The 23,098-nt window shown below is 36.4% G+C and overlaps 1 protein-coding gene across 5 annotated transcripts in view; it reads right to left on the bottom strand.

Annotated features, from left to right (window-relative positions):
* Positions 1-23,098, bottom strand: part of MDFIC (MyoD family inhibitor domain containing) — a 58,516-nt gene that overhangs the window by 4,124 nt on the left and 31,294 nt on the right. For all 5 annotated transcript variants that reach the window (XR_003534039.1, XM_027682201.1, XM_027682202.1 and 2 more), the window contains exon 4: positions 12,123-12,398. Coding sequence is in view for 4 of the 5 variants with exons in the window: in XM_027682201.1 (XP_027538002.1) it covers positions 12,123-12,398 (276 nt within the window). In the remaining variant the exon portion in view is untranslated. The remainder of the gene's footprint in view (positions 1-12,122; positions 12,399-23,098) is intronic.

The raw sequence follows: 23,098 nt of genomic DNA, 5'->3' as shown, positions 1-23,098 counted from the left end.
TCTGTATTGTTTTATGTGCACCTTAGAAACAGCATAATAGCATGTTATATGCATTTCTTACTTTAAACAGTATGTAAAATATTCAGTCAAAACAGATTTTTCTATTGCTTTTCTATACAAATCTATTGGTAAACCTTTTAATGTACTACTTTAATTTTCAAAAGAGTTCATAACTACACCTGAACATCAATATCCATGTCTTATAAGTACTACAAAATTATATGAGATAATTAGGTGTCCCACAAACCATCTGCAAAAAATACGGCACCCAAAGAGTAAATATATGGAATAACTTCAAACAATTAATACATCCATGAGACATGACAGGTAAACACAAAGATTGGAACCAAACATGTGCCAGTGAAAAGGAGACTGCAGGAGTAAGGGGTATACTCAATTGTACATAATATGTATAAATTTATATGTATAAACATATTTAATTTTTAAGAGGCAGTGAATAGTCAATAGAAAGAAAACAAAAACTTAAAAATAGAAGAAGTGTTTAGGATGAAGAAATACTTCCTTCCTAGCCTCAGCTTTCATTCTTCTTTTTACTGCTTGCAAACTTCGAACTCTTTAGCCACAGACAGGTGAAGATTGGGAAAATGTTCTGGGGAAAATATCCTCCACAATCTCACCCTTTCCCTGTCTATCACTGGTATCTTCTGTGAGAGGCTGTTAGGAATGACAGGATATTGAGCCACATGGGCAATTGGTCTGACCACCTACAAATGTTATGTTCTATAGATGTTATCTTCTTACAGTTCACAGGCTGTTACTTCTGTCATAGGGGAAAACTTGCAATTACTTGCAACAGTTATACTATTCTCAGGCCTACTAAACAAATTTATAAATGTAAAAAATTATGCAGTAGCTATGACAAGTATCTTGATTGATTCAAAATACCTCTAAAGTTGCAGAAACTCTGACTGCAGGGTAGTGCAGTGATGACTTTACACAAGAAAGTATGAATACTTCAGCAATGCAGCAACAGAGGCTCAGACCTTACTATACTACTTAGATACAACACTTAGCTTGGATATACCTGTACTGCAAGGTCCTAAGTCTCAACTAGTCACACTCATAATGTACTAATGAACACTTATGCTCAAAAGAAAACTGAAATATCAGAAAAAGCAAGATGGGGAAAAAAACTCTAACCTTAAAAACTTCCTACTACTGTGCAGGAAGTAAAACTGAGAGGAAACCACAGGTAAGATTAACCTGCTTTTAAAGAAAGTTGTTGCCTGCATTAAAAGGCTGTTTTTCACAAAGTCATACTGTTGCTAAATAAATGACCTTCATAGAAAACACAGAGAATATGTTAAAAAAAACCTGGGGAGTACCAGTTCACTGAAGAGGACCAAAGCCAGACCGATAGCGATTAATCAGCTGGTTGTCATGGAGATGGTGTTAAATTTGTTCAGGTACAATCTCCTTTCAGATTTTCTTTTAATATGAAGGAAAAAGATAAAGAAGCCAAGAGTTCTATCTAAGAAGCCTTCATATTTGAGGAATTGAGGTTTTACTATTTTGAGTCCTTAAAATACAGCTGAAAGAAGCTAATACAACAACAAATGTTGTTCTACAAATGTTTTAGTACACCATAATCAACGTTTATGTGTTTTAGTATTGAAAAATAAAACACTTAAACAAATCTTGCCTGCTTCATGCAGCATATGAAAAATTGCAGGAGAAGAAATAAACATTCACAGACATTATACATACTTATTGATGGGCAAGAGACAGAGTTCATAGATTAAACAAAAGGGACTACATTCAGAAAGCACTTTCTGGACCCACAAAAGAACTTTTCCCTCCTAATCTATAAAACCTACCAAATCAAGACTTACAAGAAGAGGCTGTGTTGATTCAAATAAAGGTATTTCAAAGGTAAAAGTTATCAAAATCGTCCAAGACCTGGTAAGAAATTTTGGCCACTAGTGTTATTACGGAAACTCTGTAGAGGGTCTCTTTTTCCATTTCTTCCTCACTGACTGAAACACTAAAAGGATTTTTTTACCCCCTTTTTATTTTTATTTCCTTCTCCCCAGATGGCAAAACTAATTTTCCATTCAGAAAATCTTTATATAACAATTTTACTTAACCTCCACAAACAATTAACATAAAGTAGAGATATCCTTTACTGCTCTCTTTATTCTTGCAATGACTCATTTGTACAATGATCATAAACTTTGATCCACATTTCAAGGACAAATCTGAAATAATCATGCTTTTATGTTCTTCATGTTATTGACTTTTAATAGCTATCCAGGTAGCAATTATTTAACACATGACAAAGCATGCTGTTACCTAGTCCTACCTAACTTGCTGAATTCAGAATCATGACTCTAAAGGGTTGTAATACAGTTGGATAAAATGGGTGGAAGAATAATTTCTTCCATAAATTACCCCTCTTTCTTAGCTTCTTATCTAGAGATGCAATTATAAGATAAAAATACAGTCACAGTGTGTTTTTGTAGTAATAACAAACCTACATGCCACACAAAACATCCTTTTCTAATACCCATATTCCTACAGCAACCTGTCTGTTCCACAGAAAACATTATACAGCTAAAAAACACTTCCTTTGACTGCTGTTGCTGGGTGGCATGATCTGTGGAATGCAGCCATGAAGGTGTTATATATATAGCTCACTCCAAAAAAGATGACCACAAGCTTTTCATTACAATGTTGGAGACTACTACAATATATTTCACTGCTTGCATAAGACACTCCAATAATTTTTTTGTGATTACAAGACCAAGGAGACTATTTTAAATTACACATTATTCCAAATTTCAAAACTTTTCAACACGTTAAGAATAAAGACTATATTTAACTTCCACTCTTTGACCTTACCACACCAAAATCCTAATTTTTTTTTTTTTTTTGCAGATGAGTGAGGAGTGGAACACTTTAATCCAACCAGAACTAAACATAATTTATATATTTGTAAACTGGATTACTTTAATGTCTGACAATGCGTTTTTGAGTATATTTTAGTCTTTTCTAATGAAGAAATGATACAGTAGTATCAGTTATGACACTGGTGCTATCTTAAAATTATCTATTTCTTTGTGTTCTTTTTTGTTTGGTTGGTTTTTTTAAGAATTAGAGGTTTTCTCATTGTTCTTCTCCCATTAGATATATAAATGCAATTAAGAATTAGCAGCATGTCTTTACTGAGGACCAAGCTCCATCAGCCTTGATGTTCAGGATGCAGTACTGTTGGTAATAAGTTAACTCTCAAGTTTCTTGAGGTTTGAGTTTTCATTAAACTAATTTCTTTCTCTGTGAATGTATTTAAGTCTCATTACATAGGCCAACCATTAATGAAGATAACCTTTTCCTTAGGACTGCCACACTACACCACAGCAGCCTCAAATTTGCATTACTTTTCAATACTTATATTATACTTTTTTCTAATTAATGGAGAAATGCTGCACTACAGATTGTCACTATACAAAAGTGACTATGTGGGGTGCAAACACTGTATAGAGGTAAACTTTGAAAGGAAAAAAATAAATACTCTGAACTAGTATATCTACCTTAGTTCCTTTATAAAATGCATTTGATTTCATCAAAGTACAGTATCACATTTGTTGACTATGATCCAAGCTCCCAAAAGCTATGCTAAATGGCATAAATTACAATAGACTTGTTCTGTAGGCAGTGATAGCAAACTTTATCAGACCAAGTCACATTTGGGAAAAAAAGATGAGCTTTCAGACACTCAAGCTTATCTTCGATTATTCTTTCATTTTGCCTGGGATGAAAGCTAGACCTGATGTTAAAAGGGTCATCCCATACGGCATTTTTAAAAACCAAAACAAGTAAAGCTGTTTTTTAGTCTTTTGGCACATCCCCAAAAGTTACAGATTTGTTATGAAACTTCATCAAAACTGTTAAACAATGCCGAGACAAAGAGAAACACAACCAACACATCCAAGTTTTTGCTGCTTTATATGATACACATACATTCAGCTACTTTGTGCAGATCTAACCAAAGATTGTATACAGTACATATAACATCTACTTTAACGGGGTTATAAATGGTACCACAGACAATATCCAGACAAGATATAGGCCTAAAATCCCTTCAAACTGTTTACACACTGTTATTCAAAGCCCAGAAGGCCCCACTTATAACTTACTTCAGTTATAACTGCTACGCTCATTAAAGGAAAAGAAACAATATCAACAATAAAACAATTTTTATGTTTGTCCATGTCTTTAAATATTTGCATGCACATACCACTTTTTACTTCTAAAATCTTTGCATACCCTGTATCCAATTCCTTTCAAATACTGAAGTAAATATTTTTTTAATTTCCCTTTTATCACCTCCTCTTCATTTTTATGAAAAGGTGTTGCTCTAGTTAAGAAACAGGCTTTTAAGAGACCATCAAAACTGTACAAGGAACAAAAAAGAAGAATTGAAAAATGTACAGAGAAATGCTTGTGCAGGCTGATATCTCCTGCTTTTATAATGTTTGACACCAATCTGTCACAAACTGACCCAAAAAGCTTTCATACTATGCAGGCAGGTCACATATGATAAAAGGTTTTCATGTCTGCAATGGTAAATAAACTCACTTACAGGATGGTCACCTTGGTCAGCTTCTTACTAACCATATTCACCAAGTTCAGACAACTCAAAACAAATCTCCAGGCACTGTGCTGTCTCACAGAGAGAATCAAAAAGGGCAAACCCGCAATCAAAGTGAAGCTGAGGTCTTCAGCAGGGGTTTACTCCGGGCCCCCGCAGAGCCCTGAACAGAAGCCCCAGCAGGTGCTACAGGCATCCCGCAGTCTGGCAGTGTGGGGCTGGCAGCGGCAGGGATGAATACACAGCGCCAACGGCTGAGAACCGACAGCCAGAGCAGCACAGCCAGCCAACGAGAAACCACCCCGGCACAGGTTTCTTAAGAATGGGCATTGCACAGAGGTGAGGTGTAAAACTACCGAGCAGTAGCATGCAGCCTTCACGCCTCCCACCGATCCTGCAGCATACGGGGTTCACGTGCAGCCTCTGCTACCCATCACCTTTCTTTTGAGAAAACTCACTGCACCCAGGAAAATGCTCACGGAAAAATAAGAAAGGTACAAGAATAAACTGACACATTGCAAGGAGTACAATTATCTCTAGATAATAGAGTGACTTTTTTTTAGACAGGGGAAAACACAGTTACAAAGCCTAGTATATGTGATATTTCAGCATTTCAAAAAAAAACTATCTCTGTTGATCAAGAAACTTAAAATGTTGCCTGATCAGGCAAATCACATTGCAAAACACATGGAAACGTTCATCACAGCTTATATTCTAAACTCTTGATATATAACCCAAGGAGTAAAATGATCCATTTCAAACATAAATATATACTAAGAAATCTCCTAATTTCCAATACCTAAGACTTCCTTAGAATCTGAAGCTTTCATTGCCACTGCTCATCACTGCAAATACTGAGACTAGTTAGATGCTAGCTAAGCCATGCCCTTGTAAAATGGATGCCATGGGAAGACCTCTTTTTTTTGTTACAGGCCCTGTTTTCCACTCACTACTCATAAACAATATATAAATTACCTTCCAAGATTTCTGTGTGAAAAAAAGTAAACTATGCTTAAAACACAACATTCTTAAAAATGTCTTCTTAAAAAACCACACATTCGACTGTATGATAACGTTATTTGCCCACTGCCTGATTGACAACTGTGTTCTGATACAACCTTGTCTAACAAAAAAAACTCTGTTTAGCAATTCCTGCTCAGACATAAATCCACTTTCAATCAATTTCTAAAAGTTAATGAAAATTTCTGCCCGAGTAGAGAGATTGGCAGGACACTAACAAGTAGCTGCCCAAATGCTACCTAATGCTATGGAATGGATTTCAGAGTGTATGTATGCTTAAAAAAAAAAGAAAGACTGAGAGAGAGATGACCAACAGATATTTCTGCAATGTTATGCTATTCATTGCTCTTACCAAATGTCAGTAAACAATACTGATCAAATGACTGAAGAGTTTACAAAAGAAAACTTACTGCTGCTCTTGTGTCACTCAAGAGGAAAAAACCCAACCCAATCCTATTGAAAATCATGTGCCCAAAAGGAAAGTTTACTGAAAACAATTTTTCTGTTTATATAAAATTATATAAACCAAATAAAATACTCTTAGTTCAAATAAAAGTCTGCTACTGTGCTAGGACTACTCACTACTTTCCATGTATATGCACCTAGTGGTTGTTAAGACCCTAGCTTAACATAAAGGGTACTTGGTGGACTTGCTTTGTCTTCAGTTAAGCCATCAGTATCACCTGGGATACTCTAATAAATTAATGTAGTCAGCAGCATGAGTTAAATAGTGCCCACGAACCCCATGCTTGCATTCAACATCTAGAACAGATGAAGTTGCATTATACTAAAAAGAAGAGGGAGGAGGTGAGGGAAGTCTCATCCAAATGCACCCTGAAATGTTGAATTTTAAACGTTGGATTTAAAAAAAACCCCACACGTTGGGTGAAATTGTTCATCATATCTCTAAGCTCAGTAGCACAAGATATACAGTCCAGAAAGTTGAGGAAGCTTGCCTCAGGCTTTTCTTCTGGAAAAGCAAGAGTGGTAACTTCAATGTGTCGGCAAGTCTGCATTGCCTGTCCTTTTCCAAAGCTTCACTTCTATGCTGCAGGCTTTATCTACCTCACTCCTGCATCTAGCCTTATTACACTTCCTAAAGACCTGTCCTGAAAAACAAAATATTGTGAAGAAGATGCCTTCTAGTGTCCTTCTGGTTTTGAAAGCCTGGGATGGAATAAAGAGTAGATCTCACTGTACATAGAGGAGGCAGGCTCATGATCTGTTTAGCATCGTTTAACCATCTACTGTTTCCATATGAATACAGCAATTGTGTATGCTCAAAGCCTTTTGAACGTGTGAAATACCGCATTAAACTCAAATTAACACTCAAAGTGTGGGAACTTCCCTGACAAACATAGTAACTTGTGAGGTCCCAACAACTCGACCAAGAGCAAGAGCTCCATTTCAAAACTGAATTAAACCCTCTCTCCATCCTCAACTTTTCATAAAGGATTGCTTTGATTCAAAAAAATGCATACCATCAAGTTTCCTAATTGGTAGGAAAACTGAGTTTGGTTTTTACAAAATAATACTGACCTACTTTGGCCCCGTCCATCCCCTTAATTAAACTCCTCTTCCATCCCTCCCCCTGCCCAACTTCTTCCCTTTCCTCCTCCAAATCTGCATATGTCATTATCACTTACCTTCCACTACTCTGATACAAATATGTAGGCATTCAGTTACTCATTTTTCTTCATTTCCTGACATTGAGATCTACTGCTCTGCTGCCTCACTGCTGTCTCCTTTAGATCTCCTCTCTTCTTTAAGTTGCTCTGGACACATACAAATGCTTCTGAACATAGCAGCTAGACTGTCTTCCTTTTTACTCATTTACAATTGCTTTTTCATGTTTCCAAGGTGTTTTTCTCCACTACTCATAACAAGTGCAAGACAGTAACAATTCTCTTTGCTAGTGGCCTACCAACCGGAATTTTGGACGAACTGTGACACCTATGGCATCAATAATTTAAAATATTATTAAAATTTCTTTGAGTTAATTTTTTTTTTAAATTCCCAATATGCACTGAAACCTACCCAGTACCTTTGAAAAATCTTAAGAACTGAAACAGTGTTTAAAAACTGCTTTTTAAGAGCAACACTCCTACTATTTTATAAATACTTTGGTTTTTTGTAGTGTAAGTAATGGAGCTGAGTAAGATTTCTTCAGGGACAATATGGATAAATAATAAATGCAGAGGAAAAACAGAACTGGTGAGTGCACTCACACCCTCCTAAGTCTCCTTGGATGTGTTTCTAAACAGCATATTCTGGAATACTGACACGATTGCACATCACAGAATCACAGAATATTCTGAGTTGGAAGGGAACCACAAGGATCATCAAGTCCAAATCTTAAGTGAATGGCCTGTATAGAGATTGAACCCACAACCTTGGCTTTATTAGCACCATGCTGTAACCAACTGAGCTAATCCTAGGGTCATATATACTACTGACTCATTTGAAAAAGGGAGTTTTTAATGCTTTTATACCACTGCTACCAAAATTTCTGCTACATTTTAAGCATTTCCAATGTAGCATCAATTCCAAAAGCTCATAAGATGTGACCCACAGCACAAGTGGATTTTGCAGCTGGAACAATTAATGAGAGTTCTTAACTATGGTGGGGGAAATCTGGGGGGACAGAGGGCTTCACAGCTTGCATTAGGACTGTATAGTACTTTGGAGAACAAAAGGAGCACTACTGATCTTCATAGGAAGATGAGATATCCAGGGTAAAGTAATACTGAACTTCTTTTAGCTTTCTGGTGCATATACAGAAACGTGCAGTGTATGAAGCAGCACGCTACATTTTAAATAAGCAAGAGCCCAAATAAGCTCCTGCACAGAATGGGTGGCAAGCCCAAATGTTTCTTGATTCGATCTTGCTTCAAGCCCTTCCAGGCTTTCTGTTCTGTCAACAGATACAATATTTTAGAGCAAAGTAAGTACCAGATCTGGACTTCCTTTGCATTACAAATAGCTGTGGTGCTCCAGAAATATTCATATCTTGTCTTTTAAGAAGAATCAAGAAGAATGCAGCTTTTGGGAGGGAATAAGAAAAGGTGAAAAATATTTTCTCTTTTCTATAGTCTAAACTCAGAATTCTCACTTTTTCTTCCTTCTGAGGACATAACCTATTTCTTTTCCCTAGCCACTTTCCTTCACTTGATTTCAGCTATTCTCCTGACTGACAACAGAGCAGAACACTCAAGGAGGAAGACAAGGCAGATGAAGTAAAAATACAGGATGTGTATTTTCAGGTTTTAACCTGGAAATTAATTAATCTATTAATTAGAAAATCTATTAACTAATTATTAAAACTCTATTAATTAGATTATAAAATCTAATACTACATACTACATAAGAAATAGCAAAAATAAAATTAATTGAAATATCTGGAAGTGTACAAGTTTACCTGTACTTTTTTCTACTAAAATTTTGTGGATGCTACAGTAAACTAAGTTGGTGAGTTAATTCAGGTGATTCATTATTTGATACTCACAGTACAAAATAAATATAGTTTGTCTTTTTCTCCATAAGGCTACATAAGATACTGCATAGAAGTTATATTACCATATAGATGTGTCCAAACACAAACACACACCTTCAAGGAAATTCAAACCCAGCAGCTCTTCAGCAGTAACGAGCGGCTTATGAGGTTACAATGGTACAAGTTAAAGCAAAGCCAAGCAGTTAAGCAATGTTGCAAATAATTTCCAATAGTTTCCTATCTTTTCCATCTTCCTGTAAGTCTTTTCAATAGTTGCTACAGAAACATCATTTGATCAGAAGAGGCAACGGCTCAGAAAAACGTCTCTTTGCCCACAAAAGTATGATTCATCATACAGTGAAGTTATAGAAGTCATGTTCAAATTAAACTACGTATACCATTTTGAAAGAGTGTCTATGCAATTCTCAGTCACTGAGCTTCCTGATATACTCTTCTGGCTTAGTACAGTTAGATGCATTCATCAAATATATATATACACACATATATGGTTTAAATGAAACTAAACTCCTTTGAAAAAATAACCTGGCTAATTATACAAGGTTTTTGAACCAGATATCAGAGGGCAAATCTTCCAGAAGTAGTCAAAAGGGGTTAACATGACTTACAGTAATAACGAAATTATTTTAAAATTATGGATAAATCATTTAATATTTATATTTATATCATTATTTATATATAATATAAATATTTAGATATTTCAACTGACCATTTCTAGATTCTCTGACTGTGTATCTTATAAAAAACACTGTGGGATGATAGGACAAATAAAGTATGTAATAATACTTCCTGCAAGGCAACAGCTTGATAAGAGTATCACTTAGAGCTTTTAGCACCCCCATGAAGCCCCCACAGGGTACATCACTGAAAAGCTGAAGAAACTGTCAGAAGGGTTGTATATGTGTGCATGCAGATGTGGTTACACAAATATAAAACGTCTGTCAAAGAACTGTAAAGTAAAATAAATTTCAGAACCAGAAAATTATTTTAAAAAATAGATAGTCTCTTATTGACATATCCCAATACACCAGACATACTTTAATCATCGCACAATAAAACTTGTGCCTCACTCAGATTAGTTAACAGAAAACTTAGAGCTGCAGACATTAGCAGCACTGATCAAGCTATTGAGAGCATATATCCAAGTTCCCACATCCAAAATGAGAACAGTACAAAGTTAGATGTACAATATAACTATATTTAATTTTAGCTATTAAGGTGACTCAAGAAACCACGTGTAACAGTAAGGATTATCCTGTACTTCTGTACTTTGAAAGAATGCAAGTAATACAGTGTGACAACACTATGTAATTATCTAAATTGTACTCATATATGCCTTTAAAAATAACAACATTTCTGACTGTATATAAAAATACTGTATATTGGCAGTTTCAGGCAACTAACACAATCATGTGTTAGATATTAAAATCAGACATTAGAATTTAAAGCCAAATCTGAAGGTATCTTATCCATTTTCTAAATTATTCAGTAACTTGACATAACTATTTTCATGGTTATTAAGCAACAAAAAAAAATCCCACCAACTGTATTTATTGCAATATAATTTTAGAATTAAAAAAGTGTTTGCCATAATTAATTGTATAGGGAAAAGGACAGGGAAGGCACTGACTCTTTAGAACTCCGCAGGTGTTTCTTTTTCAGAGGTTGAATTTCTTAAATTCAGAGGCCTGAATTTAAAGACTGACTTTCTACAGCCACATGAACAGATCTAGGTCTCTTAAGTTCGTTTTTTTGAAAGCGCACTGAGGAAAAACATATAAGAAAAATATCAGGCTGGAGGGTGAACTGTATTTCACATAACAGAAAAGGGAATACAGGAAGTATGATGTTGTGATTTTGGAAAGAAACATTAGAGGACTGAAAGTACAACAGAAAAATAACAGTAGGTTCTTGAAGATAAAGATAAAAATAAACAACAGCAAGGGAGACCAGCCCATGGAACAGTCTGAGTGAAGCTGTTCTTGATATCACTACACAGATTCACTGAGTAAGTTTGACTAAAGTAGTTGAAGTCAAGAGAAGTCACTCCACTGACATCAGTAGGCTTCGTTCAGGCCACTACATGGAGTCCTTCTGATCCCTCTTCCTTTCATCTAGGCCGAGAATCCTCCCCATTTCACTGAACAGTACCATCTCCCATTTCTCTAAGAATCTGTGTTTGTACCCACGGTCTGGAGGGGTTTTTTTAACCAGTCACATCTATGCCTGCCTCAAACCAATAAAATTTACAGTTTGCCTGCACCCTTCTCATAATGGGCAGTAGCAAAGCCCATCAAGTATATTAGTGCTAATGGGAAGGCAGTGGATCAAGGAGAGACTCAGGAACTCTGGGACCATGAGTGTAATTGCAAGCAGCAAGAACACAGAGACAGAGCTAAAACATAAGGGAAATTACTTTTGCTTATTTAAGCTGTGCAGAAGGGCTATGAAGCATTTCCATGCACATTATTTGCTGCCCAAATATAGCATAAGGCATGCTAAACATTGAAGGACAGGTTGAAATTTTATTATCTAGTGTTCAGACTTCATGGCTAGTCAGGATATCTGTTAGAATATTTCAAAAGCAAAGTCCACCCTCATGGAACCTGCCATTACTGGATTTAAATACTTACTATGCTTTAAACTAGTAGTACTTTAATGTTTTTTTCTGGTGCATATGTGACAATGTTGACAGGAGTTTCTGTCAGTTCAGGATACTAACTACAGTGACTTATGCATTATCAGACTATATTGATCAAATGTTTGAAAGCAAGAACTCTCCAATTGCTTTCCTTTCCTTCAAATACTTAATATTTTCCTCTGGGAAAGAATCATGTCTTTTATCATAATGGATTTGCTTCTGGAGCATAAGTTCACACTTTTCAATTATTTTCTGTTAATTGTGTAATTTTTGGTGAGAATGGGGCTTGGTTGGTCTTTATTCAGTTTGGGGTTTTTAAATTAAGAATATCAGCTTACCTTCTGGTGAAGTACCTGGCTTTTGAGAAAACACAGAGCTTATTTTACTCTTTTGGCTGTTGTTGCTGTTGACAGACAAGGTGGACTGAATTTTTCTGTGCATTTTTTCTGAAACGGGAGCTGAAAGTGTTCTGTTGTCTGCAGGTATGTGCTTGACTCCGTTGTGAAGTCCACTTCCATTACTCAGACCCATGCGGCCATTTTGGATTTTGCCACTTTCTTCCTCACCCCTTTCCAGTGCTGAAGTATTCGGCTGAGGCAAACGTTGAGGTTGCGCTTAAAAGGAAAGAAAGAAAGAAAGGGTTAATTTAAATTGTAAATTGATAACTGAACACTTTAGGCTAGATCAGGAATGGAACTGTCATTGCTTTTATTGATCTAATAATAGACTGACAAGAAAGCAAAACAAGAGAGCAAAAAATATCTCTAAATTAAAAATAGTTATTAGGTATTCAAAAAGCATATCATGTATGCATGAGGCCTAGATTCCCCATTCAGCACTGCAAGGAAAGGTTTGCAAGACTCTGAATTACACAGAGAGCATAAGACAAGCAATTTGAAGAAAGGAAAAAGTCAAGCTTGGCAAACAAGGTAGCAAAACTGAGATAAACTTGTACTAAGGGAGCCAAGTGAATAACGGGGGAAATGCAATCAAATGAGAGAAAAAGGTATTGGAGTGAACATACAGACCGCAGAACAGAATTTCAGTTGCAGGTTGGCCAACCTGCAAGTCTTCAGAAAATAACCTTAGTGGCACAGTAGGGGTCCCCCGATACACAGCCACCACAGACCAGTATATTAAAGAAGAATAGGAGTATCCAAGTACTTAACAACATTTTGAGCTTAATTCATAAAGATCATGGATTGCTGGGGAGTACAAAACCAAACAAAATCTGGTTTTGTGGAGTAGGTAACCAGAAGGTACATGCATTCAAACAGTTGTGGCAAGCCAGAGTTCCCCCCTCCATATTCCTCAACTCAGAATCACAATTTTAGAAATAGCTAATGGGGCAGTTGGGAATTTAATGGCAACACACTGAAATGGTCAAAGATAAAAGAATACAGAACCTGTCAAGGCAAGAATCTGCAGTGACCTAGTTAAGACTCTGAGAGTACACGTTATAAACTCATCCTAATGAGTAAGCACGAAACTTGATCATTCTGTGTTGTGCTACTGTATCATACAGAAGCATAATTATAATAACATAGAAAAGAGGCTGCCTATGTATTTAAAGTCTATAACTAAAGAAAAGATGTAGGATTTTTTTTTAATGTAAAGCTTTGTAATACAAAAGTGGTTTCAATTTAACAATTCTTATATAGAAAAAAATGCAGACTTTGTTGGAAAACTAATTAAACTATACACATAGTATCACAACAAGATTTCACAATCAAAAAACATAAGCTCAATCACCTCTCCTAATCAAAACACCACTGCATCATGCTTGAACATGAAGTTTTCAGACAGTTCAATCTCCAACAATTTATAAATTTTATGTCACGGAGAAAGTCCAGATTCTACTAGAGACTCAACTGAAGAGAAATTAGTGTCAGGGGTAAAGAAAAACAGTGCTGCAGTTCATTCTCTTTTCAGATGGTTCACATCCATTTTCAGATGATTTCACAGTACACATTTATATACATATTACGCTGTGTACAAGGTAACAACACATATAGATAATTATAATTAGCTTTTTCTAAAAAGAAACATCTCCATTGATCACTTCAGGTACAAGTTACCAAATTTTCAGATAAATATGACTGGGTCATATAGACCAACATGGTCTTTAAAAAGACTCTCAGTTCTAAATTTGCCTAACAAACTCTCAATGTTTCCCTTTTATTCAGGACACTGATACCATTCTCAGACTGCTTCCTTCAACTATCATAAACTTTTTCAGACTAAACTTCATACAAATCTTAAACTTTACATCCTAGTCACAGGTAAATAGTTTAAATATGAAATGGTTCATTTTTTTTCTTGCTATTCGATTTTTTCGCTCATCGTCACTAAAATTTTCAGCAAATCGACTTGACTGCCCAAATCAATCCAGGTCAAAGTAACCATGCTTGAACCTACTTTACCAAAGTGATAATTTTCTGTTGCTGGAAAAAAAGAGAGGGCTGGGGGAAACATTTAGGTTTTAGCCTCCCCAAAGATTTTACAGGGAAGACAAAGATCAAAGATTGTTCACTTCCTTTACCAGCAGTAACTGCTCACAAACCTCCAAGCCAACAGAGTAGGAGCACAACACTATCTGATACCTGAACAATTAATTATTGCCCAAAGACTTTTTTATTGACAATGCTGAAAATGCTTCTTCAAAGCTTCTTCTGACAATGCTCCTCCTTCAATCTTGCATTAGTGTTTGCAAAACCTACAAACAGAAGCATAACCGAGGTACTTTCTTCACTTTGAAATTCAATTTGTAGTATATATTTGGTTAACTTCTCCAGATTTATATAAAGGTCCCAAAACAAATTTTTAGGGAGATTTTCCCTATCTGAATAAATATCATTAAAAATATACTACCAGGAACCCTTTGTGCAGATTCCCTTTCCATGTATGTGCAAAATTAATTTTGTTAAAAATCAAGTCATTCCTTCCATTTTAAAAATAGGCAATGGAGACCTAAGCACAGTCAAAAATATCTGTCAACATTAGAAATCAAAATTCAGTGTTTATGTCCATAGCACCCCAGAAGTTTATTTTCATTATCCCACTTAAATTTAATTGCATAATTAAGGAACAGTGTTTTTCATGGTCCATGTAATGATGTTTCCTCAGTCTCCACTGCCTATGATCCCCAAGTGTGAAGTGGTGCAATTGCATCAATAAAGTAGAATTGCTGGGGAGGGGTTAACCTTCCTCAATAAACAAAAGCTATTCTAAACTATTCTAAAGAACTATTCTAAAAATTCTCCGTGTCTCATGCCAATTTCTAAAACCGACAGTTATAACCTTTTCCAAGCCAACTAAATTGGTGGTGGCAGCTTACAATTGTTTGTGTATTTTTGGGTCTTTGCTATGATACAATAACTTGACAAATTATCCAAAATTCAATCTGTAAAATTAGGTGTGTTTCTGTCAAACTGTGGGTGAATGAAAAGTCCTGGAAAATCTAAACAGTTATGGTTTTGATTTTATTATTATTTTTACTAAGGGTTTGGAGTTTTCTATGTTTTTTTAATTTTAATTTTTTATTAACTTATCCTGTTCCCAAAGTACTCAAGTCTGCTAGCATTAACATACAACTTTTTAGCTGACTGGCTTTACACTATTCAAATGTCATATTCAGGTCAAATCAAAATGGAATAAAACCCCAAATGGATTAGTTATCTCAATTTAAATTTATTTTAACTTTATTGATAATTTTGCACTAGGGAGACTTGAATATTATGGTTAAAACACACTTGAAACCAATTAGGAACCATATGACCGCATTCTAGCATAAAGAACAAAAGCAATTGACAGTTCTGAGATTAAACCACAACCACCTCAGTTTAAAACAGAAATATTTTTACCTTATTTTTTAAAGGTTGTGTATATCTTAAAAAAAAAAAAAGGTGTAATATGAGGAATGACACAATGCTTCTTAAAACACAGTGATACCCAGGGACTCTCACTCTCTCTTTAATGATCCACTGCTCTCATTCAGCTGTCTTTCTTTTTTCAAATCTTTACATATGTGACAGCTCTCAAAAGTAGACCATAGACCATCTGGCATTTTCCGAGGTGTAACTTGTGCAAATTCAGCTCTACTGGGAACACAATGCTATCTTCTGCCTGCGTTATAAAAGATACAATAGAATGTAGAACTTATGAGTTGTTTTGAATTATTCATTTTTTGCCTGTATATTCAAGAAATTTTACAAACTCTGCATTTTGTACTACATAATCACATGCGTTAAAGCTACAAAGAAACTTTTTGACACCTCTTTTCTACAGAAAGATGGCATTTTGTTTGATATCTGAACATTCAGCGCCTGTTATATCATTCTAAACAGACCGTGTGCTGCTACAAAAGATCCCATTTTACACTCTATGTATGAGCACAAATTTTATTCTTGATATTCAGTAACTAATGCAATACACATCAAAATTTCAAATATGTGTTGGATGAACACTCAGCATCTTCAAATCAGGATGGGACTGGTCACTTACTGTATGCTAAAGATTTAAGAAAAAAATCATTCCTCAGACAACACAGAAAAATTGTCATTTCAAATATCCACAATGAGTAGTTTTAAAATGTCTTAGGAAATACTGTGCTTTTCAGGTTAATATGTTTTTAATCTTTAGCAAAACCAGTATATTTAAGTCAATATTTTATACAGTGCTAACACTAGTGGATTTTCAATAAGAATGATAAATATTAGATTAATGATTCAATAGACTGAATCTTTTTTGATAGAAAACTAGCAGATAATGTAGGTAATAATAACTGTACAGGAATCTGCTGCCTGTGGAAAAGTAATAAAAAGGCAATATATTGCTATAGCATATAATCTATTAGCGTGTTTCATGGCTTCCTTGCCATTGGTTTCCTTGCAAAGTGGGCCTTAATACAATAACTTCTGCTGTTATTTAACTAATTTTACATAACAATTTAATTGTGAGGTGAATTTGAGTAGTAAACATGTATTATGGTTTTGATGGTTTTGAAGTAACTATGCACATTCTCTTTAAGACTGTAAAACCCTTAGCACACTTTAAATGAATATGCACATATACATGCACCCTGACCATACCTTGTTTTTACACCTTGCAAAGTACCAGCTAAGAGAAAAATCCTGATGCACCTATTTAACAGAAAAATGTATGTCAACAGGGGGAAACTCTCAACCAAAAGAGGACAGTCTAAGCTATCATTAAGGATTTTAGACAAAACACAAAAACAAACACACACAATGCAGACTCTTCTGAGTCAAAGTGAATCAAAAGAAAACATCAGGAGGGAGAAAAGAATTGAGACAGCTAATTAGTAGCCTAATCACATCAAAAGCAATTCCAAGGCAGCTGATACAGATACCCGTGGAGTTTGCTGGGCCAGCCAATGAGCCTGATAGGAAAAATACTTTCCAGTTTACAGCCTGGGTTATCTGACTACACATCCAAAGAGGTAAGAATGCTGTTTACCTTTGTCTGTGGCACAATAGTTTATGATAACAAAGGCCTGTACAGAATCAATATTTTTGCAGGTGAATGAGGCAGGAATAAAATGTTCAACTCCTGGGTGTAAAAATTGTATTACTGAAAAAATACAACATATAATTTCACTTGACAATACTCTCAACAGTTCTCTGCTCCCAAAACAGCTGCAACACCAATAAAAGGATGATCTCCTTTTTGGAAATACAGAGGTCCTGATTGGGTCCATTAAAACTGAAAGCCAAGACCTACATGTTAATTTGAGCTAGAAAAACTGTTTGATCTCAGTGGTAGCTGCTCCTACTCCCTCTGCGTGGATCACATGGGAATAGACCATATGTAATGGACGTAAGATTCAGACCTCTGTTTTTTATCAGTGCTTCTTTGTAAGACCAACCTAAGCTTAAGGCAAAAAATAAAGCAGATGATAGATAGTCAAGAATTGCACAGAAAAACCAGGGGCTGCCTGGATTCTAGAGTAAAATTAAGGTGATTCTAAATTGCTTCTGGAAAAGACATAAATTCTTGAGATATAAAAGTCAACATTTCCAACTGACTAGCAAAAAATCTTACCTGTTCAAAAATATTACATATTGTGTGAATTATACACTAAATAGACATAAAATTTCAGTGAAGCTGGGAGAACTCAAGTATCTCAATCCCTCTCCATCCCCACTTCTCTAACTAAAATCCTGACTAGTCTCTACACAACCTTCAAACCACATCAATAGTTTTCTTTGCCTAGCTATCCAGAATATTAACATTCAGATTACAAGATGTACCTCTGAGTCAACCTGTGAAGTAGCTTTTGTCAGCAATTATTTTTGAATATTTTCTGGGACATAAATAGCATATACTGCAGCTACCATATCACAGAAGGCATACATTAACTAAATAACAAGGTACCATCAAGGCACAATCTATCTTTTAAAATAATTTTTTACACTGAATTTTTTATACCATGCTGACTTTACAAGGAAAACAAAGTACCAACTAACAGCATCGGCCACCTTTTTAGATTTGCTTCTTGTAAGATGTGAGGACATCTTCAAAATGAATACAACATTATTATGAAACAAGATGCCCTTTGTAATGAAAATACTGTAGTAAAATTGCTGGTATGAGTTTTACAGGACCCACACTGAGAACACTTTGTTAAAGTACGTCTGAGAACACATCCAGGGAACACCTGGTAGAACAGCAATGAGGCTGACAGAGGACAAAGGGAAAAGACATTTTATCCCATTAGCTCCCAGTTGGTGAAGGGTGGACAAGAATTGCAAACACATGTGTGCATGCATGTTTATGGGTTGAGAAGGCAACACAAGTGCACGAGAAGGTGCCAAAAGTACTCTTAAATGTGTGCAAAGACACCAAAGCCTTCCTTTGGAAGCACTGCAGGACCTTACATGCTGTTTAAAGGGTTGCAGGAATTATATAAAGATGTCTTGGACATATCCAGAAAGATCCAGTTACCACAGGGAAGCATGAAAAGGGCTGGTAGTCAGAGGTTTACAAAGCTGATAGGTATTCCCACTGAAAATATGGAGTGAATTTCTCTATTTACAAATCCTCTTTCCTGATGTGATTTTGCAAAATGAATAAATGCCTGCTGATTTTCTTTAACGATAGCAACGGCAAATTTTTAATCTTTGTTAAACTGAGTAAATCCCTAACATTTTTTGTTACCTATCTTGTAACAGTTATCTCAGAATCGAAATATCCTTTGGCTTCTAATTACCATTAGATTGTCAGTAAATTCTCCTTCTTTATCATACACATATCTTGCTGTTATCAGCAATGTTTTTTCTGAGACTGCAAATACTGGCATCTATGATAAACTTTGCAGATGATCTGGAAATTCTTGGTAGATCATAATATAATTAGAAATAAAGATAATTCACATAATGCAATGATTGTGAAGCTACACCTACATAAAGTAGAATATAGTTCTTACTGTAGCATGGAGTTTGTCACTTCTTGAGAACAAACAGCAGGAACTCACCACAAAAAAATACAAGAGCCAAACACAAACCAGGGCATTATAGGTAACAAACACCTATAAACTTGGGGAATAAATTTCTATATAAAGCTGTGTTCAGAAGTGGGAAATTTTACTGCAAGCTTTCCACTTGCAACATTTATCTATCCATTTTTCTTCTCATATATTCTGCTAGGACTGGAAAAGAATTGCACTATATTTGTTCTTACATTTCATAGCATTACAACTATATATGGCAGTGGTAAAAGTTTCACAGACGTGGAATCGCAGGTTTACTCACGGTCACCATTCCAACACTCCTAGGGCATGTTTATGGTGTTTAGCATATTCATTACTACTGCAGCTAGTTTGTTGTTTGTGGGGTTTTGTCGGGTTTTTGACTTATTTAAATTTTTTTAATTAAAGGTGAAATGCTTAGTTATTTTGTTACATATTTTCTACATAGGTAATTTATTAAGAGGAACCTTAATCTAATTAAGAGGTTTTTTGTTTGTTGTTAAATCTTGCTTTATAATGCACAGTGGCTTGTAGAAACTGGATCTGAGAACAAAATAATCAATTAATTAAGAATCGGGGAATTAGCTTTTTGTTAATTCTTAAAGTGATGAAATTGATCTATTTCTCCAACACAAATAATCAGCAATTTCATAAATGTGAAGGCAGTCCCTGAAACAATATGGGATATAAGGGGTGCAAACCCAATACAATCCCATCTGATTGAGGAACAGAAAGCTTTGCGTCTGGAGCTTTAATTTTAAAAGGAAGATTAATTAACCACTAGACACACACACAAAAAAAAAGGTAATCCAAGCTGTTGGCATGACATTACAGTAGTTATGCAATTAGTACCTACCACAACATGTAGTTATATCACTATATAAAGACACACTGGTATCCCATGGAATTTAAGACATTAAGTCAAATATTTGAAACAGTTTTGATGCCCCTCACCATCGTGTTACTTGTTCCCAAATCAAATAATAAACATCAAAGAGAAGCTACAAACAACAGAATATCACTTGCTGGGTATTGCCTCATAAGCGGCACAGCAGGATGTACCAGACAGGAGAGATAACCTCAATGTCATTAACAGCCATAACTTGAGTAAGTACACAAACAGGTCCTTTTGCCTACAGCATCTCCTGCTCCCTTCCTCAAAACCCCAGCAACGACTGACAAACTAGACACTGTTTCACTACAGTAAAGAATGTGGGATGGTGAGGCAAACAGCTTCTCAAGGCTAGCCTATTCACCATTCGCCTCCGAGTGAAAAAATATACAGAGGTCAGATTTATTTTCCACTGACCACATATATACTGAGTTTTCAGATGTCAAGATTACAGTGCTCAGCTAAACTCATACAAAAATGCATATAAACTGGCTGTGCATATAAACTGCCTGTGGTTTTAAAAAGAACATGAAGGCAAATGCTTGGAATGAGCAATTCCCTTAATGTTCACTGCTCCCTTGATTTCTAGTCCTCAGCTCACATAACAGAATTTCAGAAGATCCCAAAAACTGTTCCATTTCAAGTGTGACCACCTGCTCTCAGTGCACTGTCTTTTGTAATCTCTTTAACTGTAAGTAATATCCAATGTTACTATTAACAATACTAACTAGATGCAGAAATCAAAAATAGAAATAAAGACACAACAGCAACAAAGGGAGAATATAAAAAGGTAGCAGGAAAACATAGAACATTAGTACAAAACAAGAAACAGATACATTGATAACTGAGTTTCTGATTCCATTGCTGCACTTATTTTCTCTCTGATATTCTTTCTTGCAATATATAGCTGATGCTAAGTTTGCATCACTGATTGCAAGTTCCAGAAAACCAAAGCAAGAAAAAAGAAAGCACAGCGGCAAGGAAAATGGAACAGGAGAAGCAAATGGACAGTAACTATGAGGAACAGTCTAAAACTCAGGATTTTACATTATTAAAAAAATAGTACGGCAAAAACATCAAAAGAAAAAAGAGCAGATAGCAACCACCCAGAAAAAGACAGCACCGGAGGGGAAGGAGACAAAGGGAAAAAATACATAGTGAGCTGAGTCACTTCAGTCTATGAGGGCACAAAAGAGTATGGAAGAAGAAACAAAAAAAATCACAAGTAAAATCCCACTAGATCTGAAGTATTTGCTACAAATTTTATAAGCAAGAAGAGAATTAAATGATAAAGCATTAGTTGATAAGCAGTGAAATAAAACAAAGATAAACACGTCATACTTATACCGTGATCTAGCGCCGAAGCAATAGCTCCCCTTCTGCTTGGGGTCAGAAAGGCTCCTGGAGCCCAGGCTAAAAATCAGTCACATTCAGCAATAGCAGCATAATGGAAAATGAAAATTCTGTGTTAGAAAGCAGGGTGAGGACTTGAGGTCCACAACAATAACTCATCATGACCTGACTTTTCATTACTACAGACTGCATAGTTTATAGAGTGATCGTCAGTAGGAGAAAAAAGATGTGGAAACATAGTAAAGAGAGCAGCAAGTGTCCATCCATTTCCTGATCCTGAAAAAGCAAAGTGTGAGGAGAAAGAGAAGCATCATGTATCTGCACAGATAACACTAAACACATCGAGAAGGGTTAGTCTCTGATATGGATGTCCTTCAGCTACAGGAATTCCCTCATGGCAAGCAAGTCTAGCAGATGGGTACAGGACCCTCCTCACCAATCCAGATGGCTGCTATGACCGCGGGCAGGATGAGTGGGGATTTCCCATCCCAAAGAACTCCAGGGACCCCAGATTTTGAGTCACACACAGAAAGTCCAGGCAGAGCTACTGTCACCAAAGCTGTCTCTTGGGCTGGTCTCTGCTACTAACTCAACAGCTTGACATCAGGATGACCTAGAAACAAGAGCTCTTTTTCCTCTTTTGAACTAACTGTTTTGGTGTGCCTTGAAGTGATATAGCACAATCTAATCCAAAATCACAGAATCACAGAATATGCTGAGTTGGAAGGGATCCACAAGGATCGAGTCCAACTCCTGGCCCTGCACAGGACCATCCCCAAGAGTCACACCATGTGCCTGAAAGTGTTGTTCAAATGCTTCTTGAACTCTGTCAGGCTTGGTGCCATGACCACTTCCCTGGGGAGTCTGTTCCAGCACCCAAATACCCTCTGGGTGAAGAACCTCTTTGATACAATTTCAGGTGATTCCCTCAGGTCCTGTCATTGGTCACCCCAAAGAAGAGACCAGTGTCTGCCCCTCCTCTTCCCCTTGTGAGGAAGTTGTAGACTGCATGAGGTCCACCCTCGGTCTCCTCTTCTCCAGGCTGAACAGACCATGTGACCTCAGTTGCTCCTTGTACAGCTTCCCCTCAAGGCCCTTCACCATCCTCATTACCCTCCTTTGAACACTCTGTAAGAGCTTAATATATTTTTTATGTTGTGGTGCCCAAAAGTGCACACAATATTCAAGGTGAGGCCGCACCAGTGCAGAGCAGAGCAGGACAGTCACCTCCCTCAAATGGCTGGTGATGCTTTGTCTGATGCCCCCCAGGACACGGTTGGCCCTCCTGGCTGCCAGGGCACTGCTGACTCATATTCAACTTGCCATTGACCAGGACCGCCAGGGCCCTTTCCGTGGCACTGCTTTCCAGCATCTCGTTCCCCAGTCTGTGCAAACATCCAGAGTTGCCCCATCCCAGGTGCAGAATCTGGTACTTTCCCTTGTTGAACTTCAAATGTTTGGTGACTGCCCAGTCCTCTAATTTGTTGAGGTCTCTCTGCAGGGCCTCCCTGCCTTTGAGGGAGTCAACAGTTCCTCCCAGTTTTGTATCATCTGCAAACTAGCTTAGGATCCCTTCCGGT

This window comes from Neopelma chrysocephalum, unplaced genomic scaffold, assembly GCF_003984885.1.
Source record: "Neopelma chrysocephalum unplaced genomic scaffold, ASM398488v2 Primary Assembly neopelma1_62, whole genome shotgun sequence".
Lineage (NCBI taxonomy): Eukaryota > Metazoa > Chordata > Aves > Passeriformes > Pipridae > Neopelma > Neopelma chrysocephalum.
Note: the sequence above shows the minus strand (reverse complement) of the source record. Positions and strands in the feature narration are given on the sequence as shown.